This window comes from Sus scrofa, chromosome 1 (assembly GCF_054392235.1).
Source record: "Sus scrofa isolate SSC_HxYL_T2T_F1_AM1 chromosome 1, Sscrofa_HxYL_maternal_Yorkshire_Landrace_v2.0, whole genome shotgun sequence".
In the NCBI taxonomy this organism is placed as follows: domain Eukaryota; kingdom Metazoa; phylum Chordata; class Mammalia; order Artiodactyla; family Suidae; genus Sus; species Sus scrofa.
In genome coordinates this window covers 220,430,736-220,450,420 of record NC_139383.1, presented here as the reverse complement: position 1 = coordinate 220,450,420, position 19,685 = coordinate 220,430,736, and the positions used below count along the sequence as shown (strand labels likewise).

The 19,685-nt window shown below is 35.8% G+C and overlaps 2 protein-coding genes across 6 annotated transcripts in view; one reads left to right on the top strand and one right to left on the bottom strand.

Moving 5' to 3' along the window:
- Positions 1 to 19,685, bottom strand: part of LOC102165580 (uncharacterized) — a 1,236,614-nt gene that overhangs the window by 1,066,777 nt on the left and 150,152 nt on the right. The window lies entirely within an intron of this gene.
- Positions 1 to 19,685, top strand: part of LURAP1L (leucine rich adaptor protein 1 like) — a 47,246-nt gene that overhangs the window by 2,555 nt on the left and 25,006 nt on the right. The window contains exon 2 of one of the 2 annotated variants that reach the window (XM_084985759.1): positions 1,312 to 3,601. The exons of the other annotated variant lie outside the window; for it this stretch is intronic. Coding sequence (XP_084841885.1) covers positions 1,312 to 1,551 — 240 coding nt within the window. The 3' untranslated portion in view covers positions 1,552 to 3,601. Of the gene's footprint in view, positions 1 to 1,311; positions 3,602 to 19,685 lie in introns of those variants that run through there. 2 annotated transcript variants of the gene reach the window in all.

The window sequence follows — 19,685 nt, the reverse complement described above, 5'->3', positions numbered from 1 at the left end:
TCTTGCACTCATTTGCCATTTATTATTTTAGTATATCAAGGCAAATGTGCTAAAAAATTTTGAAAGATTAAAAAATAAATCTAATTATTTTCAGCAAAAGATACTTTCTAGCCTTCTCTGTTTTTCTTAATGACAATATCATAGAGTTTATAAAAATCTGTTTCCTCAAACTAGATCTTGCTGTGTAGAGTGATTATGGTATATTAATAAATACATTTTATAAAAGCAAACAGAAACAGCAACAACAGCAGGGACAGATTCTTTAATTGATTGTTCATTATATTTTCTATGCAAAGCATCAGTTATCTATGAACCTAGGAGAATTTATGCCAGAACAGATGTTTCATGTTCAACTTTGTACTTTAGTAAAGGTATAAAGACAATGAACACATGATAACATTGGCTATGCAAGTTTAGAGGGAAAGGATCTGAAAACAGGTATATTTCCCTGCCAATGAGAAAGTTTTCCCCCATTTTATATAACTCTTGTGGGTGCTAAAACCCCCAGCTTCAGCATAATTGCAAAATAACAGATTTGTTTTTATGTAGACTTGGCAGTTTTATTATAAACATGGAACAGATGCAGTTCTGCAATTCTTCCTGTCTCCTCCTAGTATCCCCATAGAGAGAAGCTGGGTGATGTCCCTGTGAGTTTCATGTTCTTTTCTGCCCTCTACTATGAGCATTGAGCCCTTGGCATTGGTGACCCCTTCCAGGGCCTGATAATAGGCTCTTGTCTAATACTCCGAAATGAACTGTCTGAGGATACACACGTGCTGACAAAGCAGGAGAATTTATTGGGAAGGGGCACAAGGGCGGAGAACAGCAAGGTAAGGGAACCCAGGAGAACTGCTCTGCCACATGGCTCGCTGTCCAGTTTTATGGGAATGAGGTTAGGTACCAGGTTGTCTCTGGCTTATGAACGTTCCCAGAGGAGGGGTCAGAGCAGAGCAGAAGCTGCCAGCCTATGCCACAGCCACAGCAACATCTGGCCAGTCATCTTGCTTGGCCCGTAATGGTGTGGCTCAGGGTCCTTCTTGGTGGCATAGGCATCTCTTAGCCAAGATGGGTTCCAGTGCTAAGCATTCTGGGAGGCTGGTTGTCTCCTCCCTCCTCTTGGCCCCTCCTACATCCTCCCTGTTAGTCTTCAGGGCAGCAGCATGTTCTTTTATCAAGCCTCCTGTTGTGAGACAGCTCATGCAAGCTGCTATTATTATGCCTGGACAAGGTGGGCAGTTTAGGTCAGTGGTCCCCTAACAGTATTATGTACAGTCCCACATTTTCATGCTCATTTCTTTGATTTGTTCACAGATTTTTCTTCTGGATGGTCTGGAATTATCAGGCTTTGGTCCTGCCCTTGGAAGTCCTTTGCCATGTACAAAACTTTCTATAGACTTCCACGAATTAAATCTTCCTTCTTTTCTTATTAGAATGGATTTGTATACCGCTAACACAATACAGTATAGACTTGCAGGGATAGAGTATCAACACAAAGTTTTTTACATACGCATCATTTTATCATTGTCTCTCTCATCTCCTTTTATGATATGAATCATTTTATTAACTCCTACCTGTAAATATTATAGTTGGTGGCCTTAGAGGTCTGTGAGATAAAGTGTAAAGGAAGCGAGTTCAAAGAGACTGAAGTGGGGGAAAAACTGTTTTTTTGGCCAAACTTCTTAACCATGAAATCTTAAGAACATAAATATCACTATGCATAAAGGGTATGGGAAGGAAAATATTAGAAAATTTGTAAGCATATAGTTAATGTAATAGGCCAACTCAAAGTAACCATTAGGATGTTTTAGAAAGGGAAATTTGCCCAGTGTGTAAAATGTTTTTATTTTGAATTTAGAGATAAGGAGATCTGACAATATAATAAGCAAAGGCAGAGACATGGAAAGGAAATTGACAATGAAGCTGGAAATAGATGTCAGATCTCTGGTGCAAAAGTCTGCCCGATAATATTTGTTCACTGCTTTTCAGTTTACAAATTGTTTTAATTTCTGTCATATTAATTGAGACTAAGGTCATACTGTGAAGGAAGTATTTTCATCTGCATTTTGTGAATGAGATCACTGCGGCACAGAGATGGTTGAGAAAGCAGGGCAAGCACACATAGTATATTAGTGAACAGAATCACAGTTTGAATTCATATCATCTGACTCCAGGTACTGTGCTTCCCCCCCATTCTAGCCTGCATCCCAATAATTTCTCTTCAAAATGAAGTATAGTTTTTATAAATCTATGGTAAGTTGGCCACACCTAGAGTGCAAACAAACAACAAAAAGAAGCCATTATGATGTATGTCAAGGGTTGTTTCAGATATAGATTTATTCAATAATCAACAAATACATATTGAGTGCTGCCAACAATGCACCAGGCCTGCCACAAGACCTTGGAAATGTAGTACAAAACACCTACTTTAGGAGTTCCCAGTGTGGCTCAGTGGTTAAGGAATCCGACTAGGAACCATGAGGTTGTGAGGTCAATCCCTGGCCTTACTCAGTGGGATAAGGATCTGGCATTGCTGTGGCTGTGGTGTAGGCCAGCAGCTAACAGCTCCAATTGGACCCCTAGCCTGGGAACCTTCATATGCTGCAGGTGCAGCCCTAGAAAAGACAAAAAGACAGAAAAGACCCAAAAAAACAAACAAAAAAACCACCTACTTTAAAAAGTCAGTCTTCAGAGGTCCTGTCCTATGCTTGGACTTTTTATCTTAAATGTCCATGAGGACTCCTTTTGTAAAATTTTCTTAACAATGGGACTTTAATCATACTTATCAAATATTTCACTGTTTTAAAATGTCTCATAATATTAAAAATCTTTTTCCAGTAAATATAAATAATCTCTGTCAAAATCTACATGTACCACTAAGTAATACATTCTATATTGCACTTTTCTTTTACGAGATGTTCACAAGATTTTGGTGCTATCTCAGTATGTGCATATGATACCTCTAGTTTGAAAGTGAAAATTATCTTCATCAGTTTACTCTGGAAGAAATTTGACATGCATACAATTATAAATGCAATAACTAAAGATAATCAGACCTTTAAATTAGTCAGGGTTTAATGCACCTTCTCAAGTTTGTCTTCCCACATAATTATTGTTCAGAACATCAAAGTATCCTATGTAATGAAGTATATACTTACACGATCCTAGACTTTAGTCGATTCCATATTATGTTGGAATGGTTAATGCAGTGGCATTATGAATAACCTATTTGAAAATACTGTATCCTGATTTATTTTTGGCAACTACACTATATATTTGCATAGCAGCAATATACAGCAGTCATAACAAGGAATAAACAATCTCAAGCTAGTTACTTCTCTTACTATGAAAGCATTCAACTATCCCACTCAATTCTTCAACTCTCGCTTTTATAAAGTTTTTGGGTATGTATCCAGGGCTAGCCACAAAAACACATAAATACAAGGAACATAAATGATACTAGAAGAAACATAAATCAAAATGTCAAAAATTTTGAGAAGGATAGATTTATACTCAGCTTTTATCGGTATTTTCTCTCATTGATCTTTTCCATGCCCCCCCTCCAGTATTACATGGGTTGCCTATATTCTAATAAAAAGAAAAATTATTTTATATTCCTCAAAAAGATTATAATTTCATTAAATGAACTTATTGCTCTGGACATGATTCATCTAGGAGATTTCTAGTATTTGTTCTATAATGATTTCAATAGAATTTTTACTATTTTATCATTTAAATTTTTTTTTTAATTGAACAAAAGTGTAAAGAAAACCCTTAGGCATGTAAGTGAGAAGCTGTGAAGTGGAAGGCACCTTCTTTGTTGAGTTCACAACATAGCTGACAAGATAAAATGGGAATATAGTTTTTCCAGAGAAAGATTACAAATCAGTATGTCAGCAGGTGTAGGATGCCACAGTGGAAATCAGACATAAGTGTTAAGATGGAAAGATAAAGCTGAGGAAATTTCTCATGGCAAATGTGCCTTGTACAAGCAATTAAAAGGGCTGATAACTTTGCAAATTAAGGGTGTAATATTAGGGATAAAGACATCAAGGAGATGAGGAAATCTGATTCCTGAACAGTGGCTTCTGTTATTTTGTGCATGGAATGTAATTATACCAAGTCTAATAAATCTTGTTGGTGCATGTTTCGTTAAACAATGACTCAAAATTCACAGCAGTGCAGACGAAGGTAGTAAGGTTACTTTGTTAGAAACACATAGATAGAATTCATAGGCCTTATACATAACTGGACAATAGTGACATATCCAAAAACTGAGGAGCCCTGCCCTGTCCCTGGGAATGTATGTTGAATGGAAAAAATGACCTTCTACTCCGTTCAAGTTGCGCAACCACCATCCTCTGATCTTGAGAGACCACAAATTTTATGGAAAAAAATTTTAACTTCTCATGACAGTTTGAGTTTACTCCCTTGGTAGCATGGAAATATGTATTTTACCTTCCATTTTATAGTGATGGGTCATAAATAAAATGCTTTCTCATATATTAAGATTTTAACTTTTTAAGATACTGTTTTTGAACGTGGGATTCATGTCTGGAATCTCTGGGGTCCCTGAGAATGTATTTGTTTGTTTGTTTGTTTGTTTGTTTGTTTTACTCTGAAGAGCTTTCCTTTTTGTTCATTCATTACTCAAGTGGTGAACCTCTGGTTTGGTGGCAACTTCATAGGCTTAGGAATCAGACAAGCCAGGATTCCAGTCAGGTCTAGAGCAATTTAGGATATAAACAAACCAGTAGAACCCACCAGGCTGCCAAGGCCCTGAACCTGATCCCTGCAGAGACTTATCCCATCTTTCCTGGTAGGAAGGCCTGTCCAGCTCTCAGTGGCCCTCATTCTAGACTTGGCACTTTCACTGGTATGCAGTATTGAGCAAGTTACATAACCACTCTAGGACTCAGCTTTCTGTTAATATAGTGATAAAAGCACCTTTATTAAAGCACTGTAAAAATTCAGTGAAATAATATAAGAAAATCAACCATTACGCAGGTGTTCAAAAGCCATAAGGATGATGACAGCAATAGGTTTTAAGTCAATTGCATGGCTGTTCTGTTGATCATACACAAGTAGTATTTGATGGGACTGATCAAATGGTAGGTCCCTCCTCTGCCAGATTATTATAGCACCTCCCATGTTACCAGATCTTCCATTGAGACCACCTTCCATCCAAAAGCAAAAAAGAAACATGTATAGTCTTTTCCAGTTTAGTAGCACAGATTACAAGCAGAGTATAGTAGCATAGATTGAAGAATTGTAGCCCCTAATTTTCTGGTTTAGGAAGTCTGAGGAATTGAGACTGATATTTGGTTACTTACAGTGATACTTTTCTATGTGTAAGGTGCTATGTTAGTTTAACATTTATATGTATTATCTACCTGAAATCTTATAATGATCTTAAATAGTTTTCACAAATATTTTATAGAAAAAGCATTGAGGTTTATTGTTAATGCTCAAGACTACTGAGAAAGTAAAGGGATGAGCTAGGGTAGGGTCAGAATCTGAACTTTAAACAGTGATTGTGCTGTTACATTTCATCCTTGAGAGTACCTTGATGCTCACGCTGACACCCAGGATTAAATGTATGTATCTGATCTTCTACAATTTAAAAATATTAAACAGGTTAAACTGTATGAGCATTTACCATAAGGTCTCCAGGAAGGAACAAGAACTAAAGACATCTATCTTAGGAATATTCAAGATTTAGATGAACATATTCAAAAGTCACCTGGTTTCCAGCATGGTACCCTTTCTTTTTTTTTTTTTTCACTACCATCACCCTGATCACCCAAAATACTTCTTCCCAATCCATAAGAGCTGCTAGCAAAGAACTCCCTGTCCTGGCCTGTTCAAAGCTCAGAGCTCAGTAGTGGTGCTTAACTGTGTTCACGGACTAAGAGTTTTAAAAGCTTATTACTGGCAGCATTTTACTTTGCTTAGACAGTCAGGATAAAGCTTGGTTTTAGCTAACTCACTAGAAAGCAGTGGAAACTGGGAATGCTGAAACCTGCCATGACTTCCCAGATGTCTGCTTAGAACACATGGATCCAAATTGTGCTTTATGTAAAATATTCAGAGAATTTATAAGGAAAAATTTACATTTTCAAACATATATTTCAAAAGTTTCAGACTTAGACTTTAAAATAAACCTGAATAATTTATCTTTTTAAGAAAGGGCTAAACATTGTGCTGAATGTTTCTATATAGCTATTATTATGTTCATTTTACAGATAAGGAAACTATGGGTTACAGGGATAAAATAATTTGACTAGGTTACTACAAGTGGATTCCCAGCCATTCATTCAAATAAGAACCACCAGCTATCTGCTGGATCCAAATTATTCCCAACCATACATATCTCAGCATCCTAACATGTACCCATTTATTATGAATGAACATTTTTATAGCAATTTCATCACAAAAATACCAGTGGATCTTTTGGTGTCCCTATAAAAATATTATCAGTTCCTTTTAAAAATTAAATATGTGCTCTATTATGAAACATCTAGAAATATAGGCATACTATAAAAAGAACAACAAAAGTCCCTTTTCATTTAGTCCTAATGCATCTCCCCCAATAGAAGCTGCTGCTGACAGTTTGGTATGAATCAAGGCTTTTTCTATGTCTCTCCTTGCATATATTTTCACATATACACATACGTAATTTGATGAGTTTGGATTTTACTTTTCTTATTTTACATAACAATATTTTGTTACATCACCTGACACTGATTGGATGATTACAATATGCCAGTTGGTATTGTAAACAATTTTCATGTATTGTCATTGCACTCTTACTCCTCACCCACTTGAGGTAAGCCCTATAGGGTGTTAGGTAATATAAACAGATTCCTGAGAGAGTTTAAAAAATGCTTCTCTAGTCAATTTTTATCTTACTCTGTCAGTTCTCTTATAAAAACCTCAACAATTTTCTAATTAAAATGGAAAGGTCATTACTTGTTTTTATAATAAATGATTATTTAATAGTTCTTTTAGAGAGAAAATTCTATTCATAGAAATCTGACTTAATCAGAACACCTCATTCTCAATTGAATTAATAGTTAACTAAGTCTTCTAACTGGAATGTATTTTTCCTCAACCACGTACAGTCTTAACATAGCCTGTTGATTTTTTTTTCATAAATAATAATAATATCAATTCTCTAAAATCTGGACCAAAGTTAAATGGCACAAGGTCATCAAAGCCACATGGAGAAGGCAGGATGGCCACCCAAGAAATCAAAGTGCCTTCAGGGCTCATGTCTCAAAACCATCCTAGACTTGTTCAGGTTTTGGAAAGCTCATAATGACAAAACAGATTCTGTTCCTTGAGATCAGACATAATCAGAACATTGGATTATTTCATTGAAGAAATAGTTAATATCCTACAAATTGATTCTTACAAGAAAGTGATGTGTAAAACTAGAACTCTATCATATTACAGATTAATTTGCCCTCTCCCTGAAGGCCCATTTCATGGAAAGTTGGAAGACTGCTGAAGTGAGCAATCAGGGCAAGAAGGAGGTAGGAATTTGATCATGTCCTGGCACAACTGGACCCAGAGATTCCTTTGGCAGCTCCAAGACAACTACTTCCCGTAACTGTCTCTGTTGGGTCTGCCAGCATGCCCGCTGGCTGCTGTTCAGCTTGTATTCTAACTGACACATCTTATTCTTTAAAAAATTAATCCTGGAATTCCCGTCATGGCTCAGTGGTTAACGAATCCGACCAGGAACCATGAGGTTGCGGGTTCGATCCCTGGCCTTGCTCAGTGGATTAAGGATCCGGCATTGCCATGAGCTGTGGTGTAGGTCACAGACATGGCTCAGATCTGGCATTGCTGTGGTTCTGGCGTAGGCCAGTGCCTACAGCTCCAATTAGACCCCTAGCCTAGGAACCTCCACATGCAGTGGGTACGGCTCTAGAAAAAGTCAGAAAGAACAAAATAAAAAATATTAATCCTATCAGTCAGGGGTTGGTTATACTGAACTGTCTTTATGGGTAAGTTTTCAATCTTGACCTCTGATATTTTATGATTGATTTGAGATTTTCAGAGGATAATCAATTTCCCTCATTTCTAAGTTCTCTGGAGCCCATCGCATTCACATGCATGCCCCCTCTACATCACAGTGCTTAAGTAGAAGAGTTTTTAATTTTAAGAAACATATCCTGATAAAATGTCTTATTTTTATATAAACAAAGTGATCAGATTATCTATTTGTAATTAAAAGTATGGGATTTTTTTTCCCTCTATATGTTAAAATAGGACACCAAATCTGAGCTAGTTTTAAGTCTTCAACTTTGTATATATTTGGTGAACAGAAAAAATTGTTGCTATTTTAGTAGGGGTACTCAGTAAACTCAGAAAAATGATTTTAACGCCAGCATCCCAAACAGTAAGATATAGCTGTTACAACTCAGAAATTGCTAGCCCAAGATATTATTCTACAGATTTTGTTTGTCTTTGCCAAAGACATTTAACTAAAATTTTCTACATCAGTTTTTTGTTTGGTGCCAACCAAACAAAGCTTAAAACCAAAACTGGGAAGGAAAATTCTTCCTGATGGTGATGAAGTCCAACTTTTAAGGCTGCTCAGTTCACAGGACTACCTGTGGTTCCTTTCCTGAGAATTTAATCATAAAGAGGTACTGCTGGCTTTTTACTTAAGTGAAGTTAATTCTGTTTCCAGGTTTTCCCTTAATTTCATAAAGTGTTTAAATTATTATTATTGAACTGATACGTGATGTTATGAAAACATGCAAGTAATACAAAAGGATCTCAAGTGGAAAATAAATAAATCTCACATCCTTTTCCCAGTTTCCAATACCTAGAGACAACTACTGTAAATAATATTTTACATATTCTCCCAGACATTTTCTGAATATATGTGAGTATATCTATAGTTTCTTATATATATTTAGCTGTAATTATAGACACATTTGTGGATGTATATCTGTGTATATAATCTTAAAATTAAGACTTCCTGGAGCTAATGTTTTGGTTATTTTTCTAGATTCGGTAAATATTCTAGTATTGAAATATGGCTTCAAAACACAGCTTATATTGCTCCCACTTTGGATGAATTACTAGCAAAGAACAGCAGTTAGAATTACTCTCTTTGTATAAAAAAATATTGTCGTTGGTGAGGCAAAAAGATAGAGTCAGTAATCTCTAGAAATAGAAACGACCATTGTAGGAACCCTAGGGTGGGAAGAAGCTTTACAGGTCATCTAAATCAATTTCCCATGGGTATCCTAGCCCATCAATCATACATTCTTTGATGAACTTCTCCAGTGATGGGGACTTCACGGGCTGGCAAGGCAGACCTTTCCATTTTCAGACCCTTCTATTCATTACACGGTTGATTGGAAATTTCATTTGTTCATCAAAAGACAAACTCTATAATCATTCACCAAACGGTTAAAAAATGCTCCAGCATGTATGCCTGCAAGCCATGGGTTTATAACCTAAGCTGGAAGCTCTATCAAGTATAAAATACAATGAAAGCTCAATGAATTTCTCTTTGGTTTATATGTATATGACTAAAATAAGAGACTCTCTTGCCTTTCTTGCAAAATGAAAAAAAGAACATTGTCAAAAGGCAATGCCATATTTTGGCAAGGATGGAGAGAAATGGCTGCTCTCCACTGCTACCAGAAGAGTACTTTGAAGCACCTTTTTAGAGGTAAACCTGACACTGTATTTAAAAAGGAAAAAAAAAAAAAAAAAAGATACTTGACATAGCAATTCTGGTACTAGCAATACTTAGTATAGAAATTTATCCTAAGGAAATAATAATGAATTTGTATAAAAGTACAGTTTGTGTGTACCTTTAGTATCATGTATGACTGAAAAAAATTGGAATAATCTAAATGGCCAATAATGGCAGGTGGGTTATTTATCTGCATGTGATAGAAATTTGTGTAGCTATTAAAATTATGTTGTAAAATAATGTATGAGAGAAAATGGTTATGGATATATGCATGCTTAGAACAAAAGGCTGGAATCAAATATCCTATATGTTAATGGTAGGTGGTGGGGTTATAATTGACATTTAAATTTTTTTCTGTTGAGCATTTTTGTTATATCTATTTTCTCTGCACTAAGTGTATATTGTATTTTGATAAGTAAATGGAGGTAGATAGAACTGAAAAATTAAAGAGTATGGACTTTAGGTAAAGCTAAATTCAAGGACTCAAATCCCTGTCTTTTACCAGCTATGTGTCTTTAAGTACATAATGAGTTTAATATATGTAAAGTAGCTGGGATTCTGCCTGCTAAATGGTAAGCACTCATTAAGCATTCTTTTTTTTTTCTCTTTTTTTTTTGTCTTCTCATTTGATTAATGGCTTAACTCTTTTATAACTTATAGGAAAAGATGAGACTAGAAGCTTTCCTATTATTCATCTTTCTCTTCCATCCTTTTATTCTATTTCATAGAAGAAGCGGGGTGGGGGAGGCATGGCTGAATGCAAAATAATTTATGTCCTTCACAAACTATACATGAGTTGCTAAATTTGGCACTGAGCATCCCTACACAGAAGCAGCACCTGGAATAATTTGTGCCCAGTAGGAAATGATCACTTCAGCTCTGGAAAGTCCTTTCTATGAAGTAAGGAGAATTAAAAATCAACTGACCTCTCAGGTTCTTAGTCATAGTGGCTGGTGCTAATCATGGACATGACCACTACCAGAAGGTAAGAGAGTAGACAATTACTCTCAGAAGTATTTATCAAATATCCTATAGCCTCTTCAGATGAGCCTTATGCTTCTTGCCAGAAATATGTCTGTAGACAGTATTAGGACTCTGATAGATGTTCACATAGGTTTTTAGAGAGAAAATTAGTTACTGCTTAAGATGCAAGGAAAGATAACACTCCTCTTTTTAAGATTTCATAGATAAGAATTTGAAAACATATTCTAGCTTTCTACCATTTTACAAGCAGATGATAAAACTGTATTGCAAAAAAAAAAATAAAAAAATACACTAAGCCATGATTTTAATTACTTAGATCAGAAATTTTATAGTCACACTATAAAACTTAATGATTTAATGGTACTTTAAATATTGTTCATTGACAAACACCTTTCTACAGTAAAAGCAAATGATTATTTAAAATATATGTATAAGTCTCTGGGGCTAAAGATTTCCAGAGGTGAAAGTCTGACAAAATCCTATGTACATGACTTCGTCACTTTACTGTTGTGCCAAATTTTAGGCTATATATTTCAACTTGGTTGATAATATTGCTCACTGTTTTTTCTCCCTCCCTATAATCACCTTGAGGGCAGAGGTTATAAGTAATCAACGCTTGTTATTTCCCTAATGCCCAGGCCGTTATTTAGGGATTCAGCGTTTGTTTAATGTGTAAGTTAAAGGACACCTTAGTCCTGTTTCGAATTTTTGTGTTTGGAATGCATTAGCAACACTGCCTTTTTGGACTGGAACATAGAATCCCAATGCTTCTTTGCTTCCCACCACCCACACTGTCACATGGAACTTAGGTTTTTAGAAAAACTAAAACATCTTCCTAATCATTGTTTCTGTTACACTTGGAAGGAAGGAAAGAAAAGAAAAGAAAAGAAAAGAAAAGAAAAGAAAAGAAAAGGAAAGGAAAGGAAAGGAAAGGAAAGGAAAGGAAAGGAAAGGAAAGGAAAGGAAAGGAAAGGAAAGGAAAGGAAAGAAAAGAAAAGGAAAGAAAGAAAGAAAGGAAGGAAGGAAGGAAGGAAGGGGAGAAAGAGAGAGAGAGAGAGATGGATGGACAGACAGGAAGGAAGGAAGAGGAAGGAGGGAGGAAGGAAGGAAGAAAGGGGAAAGGAAAGAAAAGGAGGAGGGAAGGAAGGAAAAAGAAAATAACTTTTCTTCCTGCTCTGAAATGATACAGGAGAATTTCCTCCTATATGTGGGACCTAATCTAAACCGTTGCTTTCAGGGATACTGGCAACACATAGAAATGAAAGGGTTGTTTTTCTTCTCCAATAGGTGCACAAAGAAAATGCACATTTTAGTTTTGTGCCATCATCCTTCCCTACTGTGGAATGAGGTTTTGAAGTTCCAGTGCAAAAAGAATTTATGAGAAAAAATACATCATTTATAATATTATATAGTGTACTTAACGATATATGGTATAGGTCATACAGTTGTGGTGAAAAGCAAAAAAAGAATTTATTTTGGCAGCCTCCCTTAAGAGGGTAGTACTGATTGTTAGGGCACTCCTTCTCTTAACATCCTCAGCACACTCTCAGAATAGGCTTGGAAATTTATAGTACAGGGTGACATGGGCACATCATATCTGAGGTGATAGAGGCAGTAGCAAGCTTGCAGTGAACATCAGCGATGTCTAGGCAGGTAAGTTAGATTGACAGCATGAGAAAAGCTAGGTTTCTTGAGTATTCATTGTAAGATCCGATAACTGGAAAGAGTTTCAAGGAATCAACCCATTTTTCCATTTTTAATTTGTAAATAGATTTGGAAGATGAAAAATGGCTATCAAATATTCTAGCATATCTATGAAGCCAGCAACTTCCTGGGTTTCCTTCTGAAGTTTTTTGTTCCTCCATGATTTTTTAAATACTACTCACTTTCCCAAAGGCATTGGTTTTACCATCTCCCAAGAAGGTATGCTGCATGGACTTGTGGTACTTTTAATCTTCATATTTCTTATTTGTATCATCCATAGGAAAATTTCCAAATGGGTGGACAATATTTTTTTAAAAAACCTCTATTTTAAAGTAATTTTATGCTTTACATAAAAGCCTCAAAAATAGTACCCCAAATCACTATTTACCCTTACCCAGTTTCTCCAATATGTTAACATTTTACCTTTATCTTCTCATTCTCTCCCTTTCCCCCCTCTCCTCTCTCCTTCTTTCTTACTTCCCCCCACCCTGCACACACACACAAACACACACACGCACACTTTTCCCTAAACATTCTCCAACTTAAAAGTTGTAGACATGATATTTACCTCTAGATACTTCAGCGAACATTTCTCAAAACAAGAAGATTTATGGGGAGTAAATGTTGCCTTCCTCCCTTCTGTGTACAGTACAGTCATAATTAATGACTCACATCATTTGCTGAGCTTAGATCCATCCTAAGAATATCTTAGGCGCACTATAAGTGGCCACCTTGCATCAATCAAAAGCCTATCCCAGGCCAGCATTCAGTTAAGTAATATCGGTAGGGAACGAGAAGCACAGTAAGGGCAATTCAATAAATACACCCTTCATTCCCCACCGTCCTATTGACTTAATACCAGAACTCCTGTTCTCACAAAATCATCTTTTCAGCCAGAGCTTGTGAACCATATGAAAAATTGAAGAGTAAGTGGCAGATTTTGGACCATACATAGTATTCTATAAATGCATTTTGAATATCTGACACACTGACAAACCATTGCCTTCTACTGTTTAAGCTGTATGGGAGTAAGGATGCCGAGAGCCAGTTTTGTTAAGTGAGGAAGGAGAAAGAAGAGGACAGAGGAAAAGGAAATGACCTTTTAGCATTTTCGTCTGAGAAAAGATTTCTCCTATGAGTCATTTTGCGCTATACACCATAGTTTACAAAGCATTTTCATACATGCTGTCTTCTTTCCTCAGTCCTGGAGTTAAGAGGTTACAGTGATTAGACCATGAATATAACTTGTGCAGCCTGTGCTATTATACAGTATTTATAGCATATATTTGCTAGAATATAGTGTCTGCCCAGTAAACATGACTTAATCACAGCCCTCTGCTTGGTATTATACTTGCTTGGCTGAGAAAGTAATGAATGAAGGTATGCTATGACTATCACTATGTGCAATATTAAATTAAGTTTTTAAAATCCAAACTCTTTTGGGGGGCTTAATAGTAAAATCTACATGTTGAGTTAATTCCTGAAAAATATCCACTTGTTTTTCCTTTAATCTGGTTATGTTTAGAGTTTTCCTGGAACTATGGCCCTGACAAGCCTAAGGAAATGAAATAGAATTTTAACTTTTCTATTCTACTTCTTAATTTTGATTTTATTACTTTAATTTTTAAGTTTTTTTTTTTTTTTTTTTTTTTTGCCTTATAAAGTAATGCTTACTCCATTTATTCCTTATTTGGAATTTTTCAAAAGTTAGTTTGGGAACACCAGAATAAAGATGTGAGAAGAAGCTCAGGATAATGAATAGAGTTATGGTCTTCCGCTTATGTGTATTTTTGTCAGTGAGGAGAATGAACTAGAATATGACAAGGGTTATTTTGGTAGATATTGGACTCATGATGATGAAACCACATGTTTTCATGTGGACCAGACTTACAAAAGGACTTAGAAATGGATCTTGGAGTTCCCGTCGTGGCGCAGTGGTTAACGAATCCGACTAGGAACCATGAGGTTGCGGGTTCGGTCCCTGCCCTTGCTCAGTGGGTTAACGATCTGGCGTTGCCTTGAGCTGTGGTGTAGGTTGCAGACGCGGCTCAAATCTCATGTTGCTGTGGCTCTGGCGTAGGCCAGTGGCTACAGCTCCGATTCAACCCCTAGCCTGGGAATCTCCATATGCCGAGGGAGCGGCCCAAAGAAATAGCAAAAAGACAAAAAAAAAAAAAAAAAAATTAGAAATGGATCTTGAAGTAGGAAAAGAGAAAATTTAAAGTAAATTCAGGGGTTTCCATTGTGGCTCTGCGGTAATGAACCTGGCTAAGTATCCATGAGGATGCTAGTTCCATCCCTGGCCTCGCTCAGTGGGTTAAGTACCTGGCATTGCCATGAGCTGTGGTGTTGGTCGCAGATGCATTTCAGATCCTGCATTGCTGTGGCTGTGGTGTAGGCTGGCTGCAGCAGCTCTGATTCGACCCTTAGCCTGGGAACTTCCATTTGCCACAGGTATGGCCCGAAAAAGGAAAAAAAAAAAAGGTAAATTCGTCTATCATCAGTCTGAGCACGAACACTTATTTTCTTCCAATTTTAATTTTGAACAAATATTTCAGTTGCAATTAGTAGAGAAATAGTAGATATTCCTATGGTTAAAAAAATTCTGACTGTTTAAAATAGTGAAGAAGGAGTTCCTGTCATGGTGCGAAGGAAACAAATCTGACTAGGAAACACGAGGTTGTGGGTTCAATCACTGGCCTCACTCAGTGGGTTAAGGATCCAGTGTTGCCATGAGTTATGGTATCGGTCGCAGACACAGCTCAGATCTGGCGTTGCTGTGGCTCAGATCAGCTAAGCTGGCAGCTGTTACTCCAGTTCAACCCCTATCCTGGGAACCTCCTTATGCTGTGGGTGTGGCCCTAAAAAGCAAAAAAAAAAAAAAAAAAAATACAATACAATACAATAATGAAGAAAAGTTCTTCCTTCAAGTCCCATTCCCCAAAGGAGTTCCTATTTTCAATTCTTCTGGTAGAAAATATTATTAGAAATATATATCTTATATCTACAACTTTAAAAAATTTATCGTCCAACTCACCATTAAAAGATAACAAATTTAAAATACTGAACCCATCTATTTCGTTCTGTAGTTCTCCTAGTCAGTGCTTCTATAGCTTAAAATAATTGAATTTCTTTTTAGTTTCCCAAATCTAGTTGCTGTCTGTTGATATTTTGCCCTTTACACTTACATATCATATCCACCTTCTGTCTTCCGCTTCTAATTTTGTTAGTCATGTTATTTTGTGTTACAGGTTATGTGGATTTATATTGGTTTACCATCTCATTTTTCCATGCTTTATGAATTTATTGAAAGGACAAATACAAAAAGAATTGGATTTTGAAATTTCCCCCACTGTGTTCAGTTTCCCTCCCTCCAACCACCATTTTTCAGTAGCCTGAGAAATTACACAGATTACCACTGTGTCTACAAATATGAGTCCTGCTTCAAGATAATCTGGTAACACAGGAAAATGAAATATGGATTCTCCTTATCAGTATGTTTAATGTAAAATGAAACTACTTTCTTGGATGTCTAGTGATATGGTTTCTTTATCATTCAGTTGAATTGATTTTTACCAGCATACGTATTTATTATCCATGACTTCGATCTATATATTGGAGTAGAATTACATTTATGACCAGCCTATGTTTCCTACTAAGCATTTTTTGGACATTTTCAGTTACTCACTGGAAATACTTTTTAATTCCCCTCCTTCCTGACCATGTTACAATTTACAAGTGGGATTAAAAGAGACCAATTTCTAGAAGATGGGAAACTTAGTGAAGGAAATGTCTACTTCCACTCTGTTCCAGTTGAAATCTTATAAATGCATATATGATAAGATCAGGAATTTTGAAGTCTTAATGGTTAGCATATATTATATTAATGTATACTATAACTTTAAAAGTTAAGAAGACACAATGAAGAAGTTTCTTTAAACAGTATTTCTTCCAGTTACAATACAAAGCAATCTTTTTAGTGATTCATAAATTTACTTGGCACCAGACTTGGAAAATCAACTTGATTTGAAGCATGGCGCCAATACAAAATGGGATGCCCAGACATTTCAACTTAATTAATAAATGAAATGAGTTCAGAATATGGCCATTAGATGTTAATAAATAAATAACAAGGCTAAACTCACAAATGGATGCTACTTCCTGTGTTGGAGACTTTTAAATCATCACAACACAACCATTTTACCTTACTGGCATTAATAAGTAAGTGGGGTTAAAATGATTACTATTAGTGTCTGTAACAGTGCTTTATTTAAAACCACTAAATGTTAATTAAGTCTCCTAGAAGCACTATCAAATGCTCACATTGCTGAGCTGGAAATGAAGATATGGAGACAGAGTGATTTACAGTAGGTTAAGACAAGGCCAGATTTCCCATGTTACAATTAGTTGTTCAGGGTGCCATAGAACAGCAAATATAAATAAAGGAAATGCATTTCCATTTACACTTTAATTCCAGACATCATTACGGGGAATGCTCAGTAATTTCCTAACATTAGTATTATGTTATTTTTGTTTGCTTTCAATCTTAAGACAAATTCTATTTGGATTTCATCCAGAATTCTTTAAGGAGAAATGAACTTTCACATTTTTTTTTTTTAACATCACAGTGTTGATTTTTTTTGTCAATAAGATCGAATAACTTGAAATTTTTATCCACATGAAACCCAGCGTCTTTTTGTAATTAAAATTTGATAAATAGTATATACTAAAAATGTCAAATTGATTCACACACTTGGAAATGAGTCTAACAAGAATCTATTTTTGATCTCTTAACCTTACATATTAATTTTGCACCAGCCAAAAATTTTAGTAGTTCCAATTAAACACTGGCTATGCATATCTATAGAAAATATACATATTTTTAAATCTTCACTCCTGTTGGGCCTTAAGGACAGATGGAAACTCTCAGATGCACATCATTTAACTATATGAATGTCCACTCTGGACATTGTTCCCCATCTATGCTTCTGGAAATTTTTATGTAACAGGAATCAACTAAATGCAGCACATATTTTTAAACCTCAACTATATCCCAGTCACATATAAACCCCAGAAGAAATACAAATGACGTTGAAGACATTAATATCAGATTACTTAGAAATCAATTAGGTGAGTAAGGTTTGATGTTACGATGTTACTACTGAAACAATAGCAATGTTACCCTCCACAGTATTGAAAATTCTGGTCTAATCCCAAAGGTTCATGGTCCATAATAAAATGTAAAATGCAGTTATTATTAGAAACAGATTGTATCATAACCATTTAATACTATACATAGGAGCTGGTCTTTTACATCTTAAAGTATATTCCCACCTCAGCCCCTCGAATGTGCTATGTATATATATGCTATGTGTATGCTCTTGTCTCTTGAAATTTGTACACACCATCCCTTTTATCTGAATCTTTTTTCCCCTTTCATCCTTATCACTCACACTTCATCAAGTTAACCCTGACTTTTTATCTTTCAAGTCAAACCATCAATAGTATTGCATTGAGCTTTTGTTTTTGCTTGTTTATTATTTGTTTATTTTTGGCAACATCTGTGGCATGTGGAAGTTCCTGGGCCAGGAATCAAATTCACTCCATTGCTGCAACCTAAGCCGCAGCAGTGACAACACCAGACCCTTAACCTGTTGAGCCACCAGGGAACTCCTTTTTTGTGTGTTTTATATCCCTCATCAGACTCTAAGTTCTCTCATAGAGAACCATGTCCAATTTCTTTTTTTGCGGCGGGGGGTGCCACACCTGAGGCATATGGAAGTTCTCAGGCTAGGGTTGAATGGGAGTTACAGCTGCTGCCTTACACCACATCACAGCCACAGCAATGCAGGATCAGAGCCGCCATGTCTGCATTGTACATCACACCTCAAGTCAATGCCAGATCCTTAACCCACTCAGCAAGGCCAGGGATCAAACCCAAATCCTCATGGATCCTAGTCGGGTTCTTTACTGCTGAGCCACAGAGAGAACTCCCAGGTCCAATTATTTTATGTCTAGAATTTAGCAGAGCATTAGATCTCAGTATTAGAGCAATAAATGAATAAAGCTATCTAGAAAGTGATTGGGGAAGAGCAAGTAGAAATAACAGCTTGAGCAAATTTGAGGATAGAATATGCATTGACTGCTTAGGAAACCAATGAAAATAAGTGATGTAGATGGGAAGGTTATGTTGGAATTAATGAAAATAAGATTGGGAGGTAAAGTAATCCAAATGAATAGAGAATACTAACCTAAGAAGTTTGAATATGATTTCATAGTCAATAAGGACTAATAGTTGTTTTTTTTTTTTAGGGAAGTTGTATTTTTAAATACTTTTTCTTAGAATTCTCTTCTTAAGAACTAAATGGTTTCCATGTGATTTATATTATGGGATCCTTAAAGTATGTTGTCCTTTTGAAACACTCATAAACAAGAAAGCACACTGTTCATTACTGAGGAATAAAAGTATGCAATAAAATAAAAAATGACAAAAATATTTTCAGAACAAGAGAAAAGATTATACAAGACATAAATATGTCAAAATTGTTTTCTTCCTACTTGATATAAGCTCATAATTACACAGATTTTATAATATATGCCTTCAATAAATTTAAGTTGCCTTTAATAGTATGCTGATGTTTTCCATACAAAAATTAAATATTTTAATCATCTAAATGATATTTATCCATGAACAGTCATTTATATAATCCTCTTTATTTATGATTGTTTTATTTTGAAATTAATGATTTTTGTTTAAAATGTAATATATACTCCTGAATACATATTTTTAAAAGTACATAAAATACAAGGAAAGAAGGAGAGACTAAAACCCGTGATTACATTACCCTAAGGCCATTGTAATATTTTTCTTATTTCATTAAAGTATTTTTCTTCTGTAATTTTTCCTTTGCATTGCTGAAGTTATAATATATATCATATCGTACTTTTTGTAGAACCTGTTTTTTTGTTTTTTGTTTTTTGCTCAACATTGTATCATAAACCTTTTCCTATATATTTTTGTAAACTTGGAGTTCCCATTGTGGCTCAGCAGAAACGCATCTGACTAGCCTCCGTGAGTACACAGTTTTGGTCCCTGGCCTTGCTTGGTGGGTTAAGGATCCAGCTTTGCTATGAGCTGTAGTGTAGGTTGCAGACATGGCTCAGATCCTGCGTTGCTGTGGCTGTGGTATAGGCCGACAGCTGTAGCTTCAATTCAACCTCCAGCCTAGGAAACTCCACATGCCACAGGTACAGCCCTAAAAAGACAAAAATA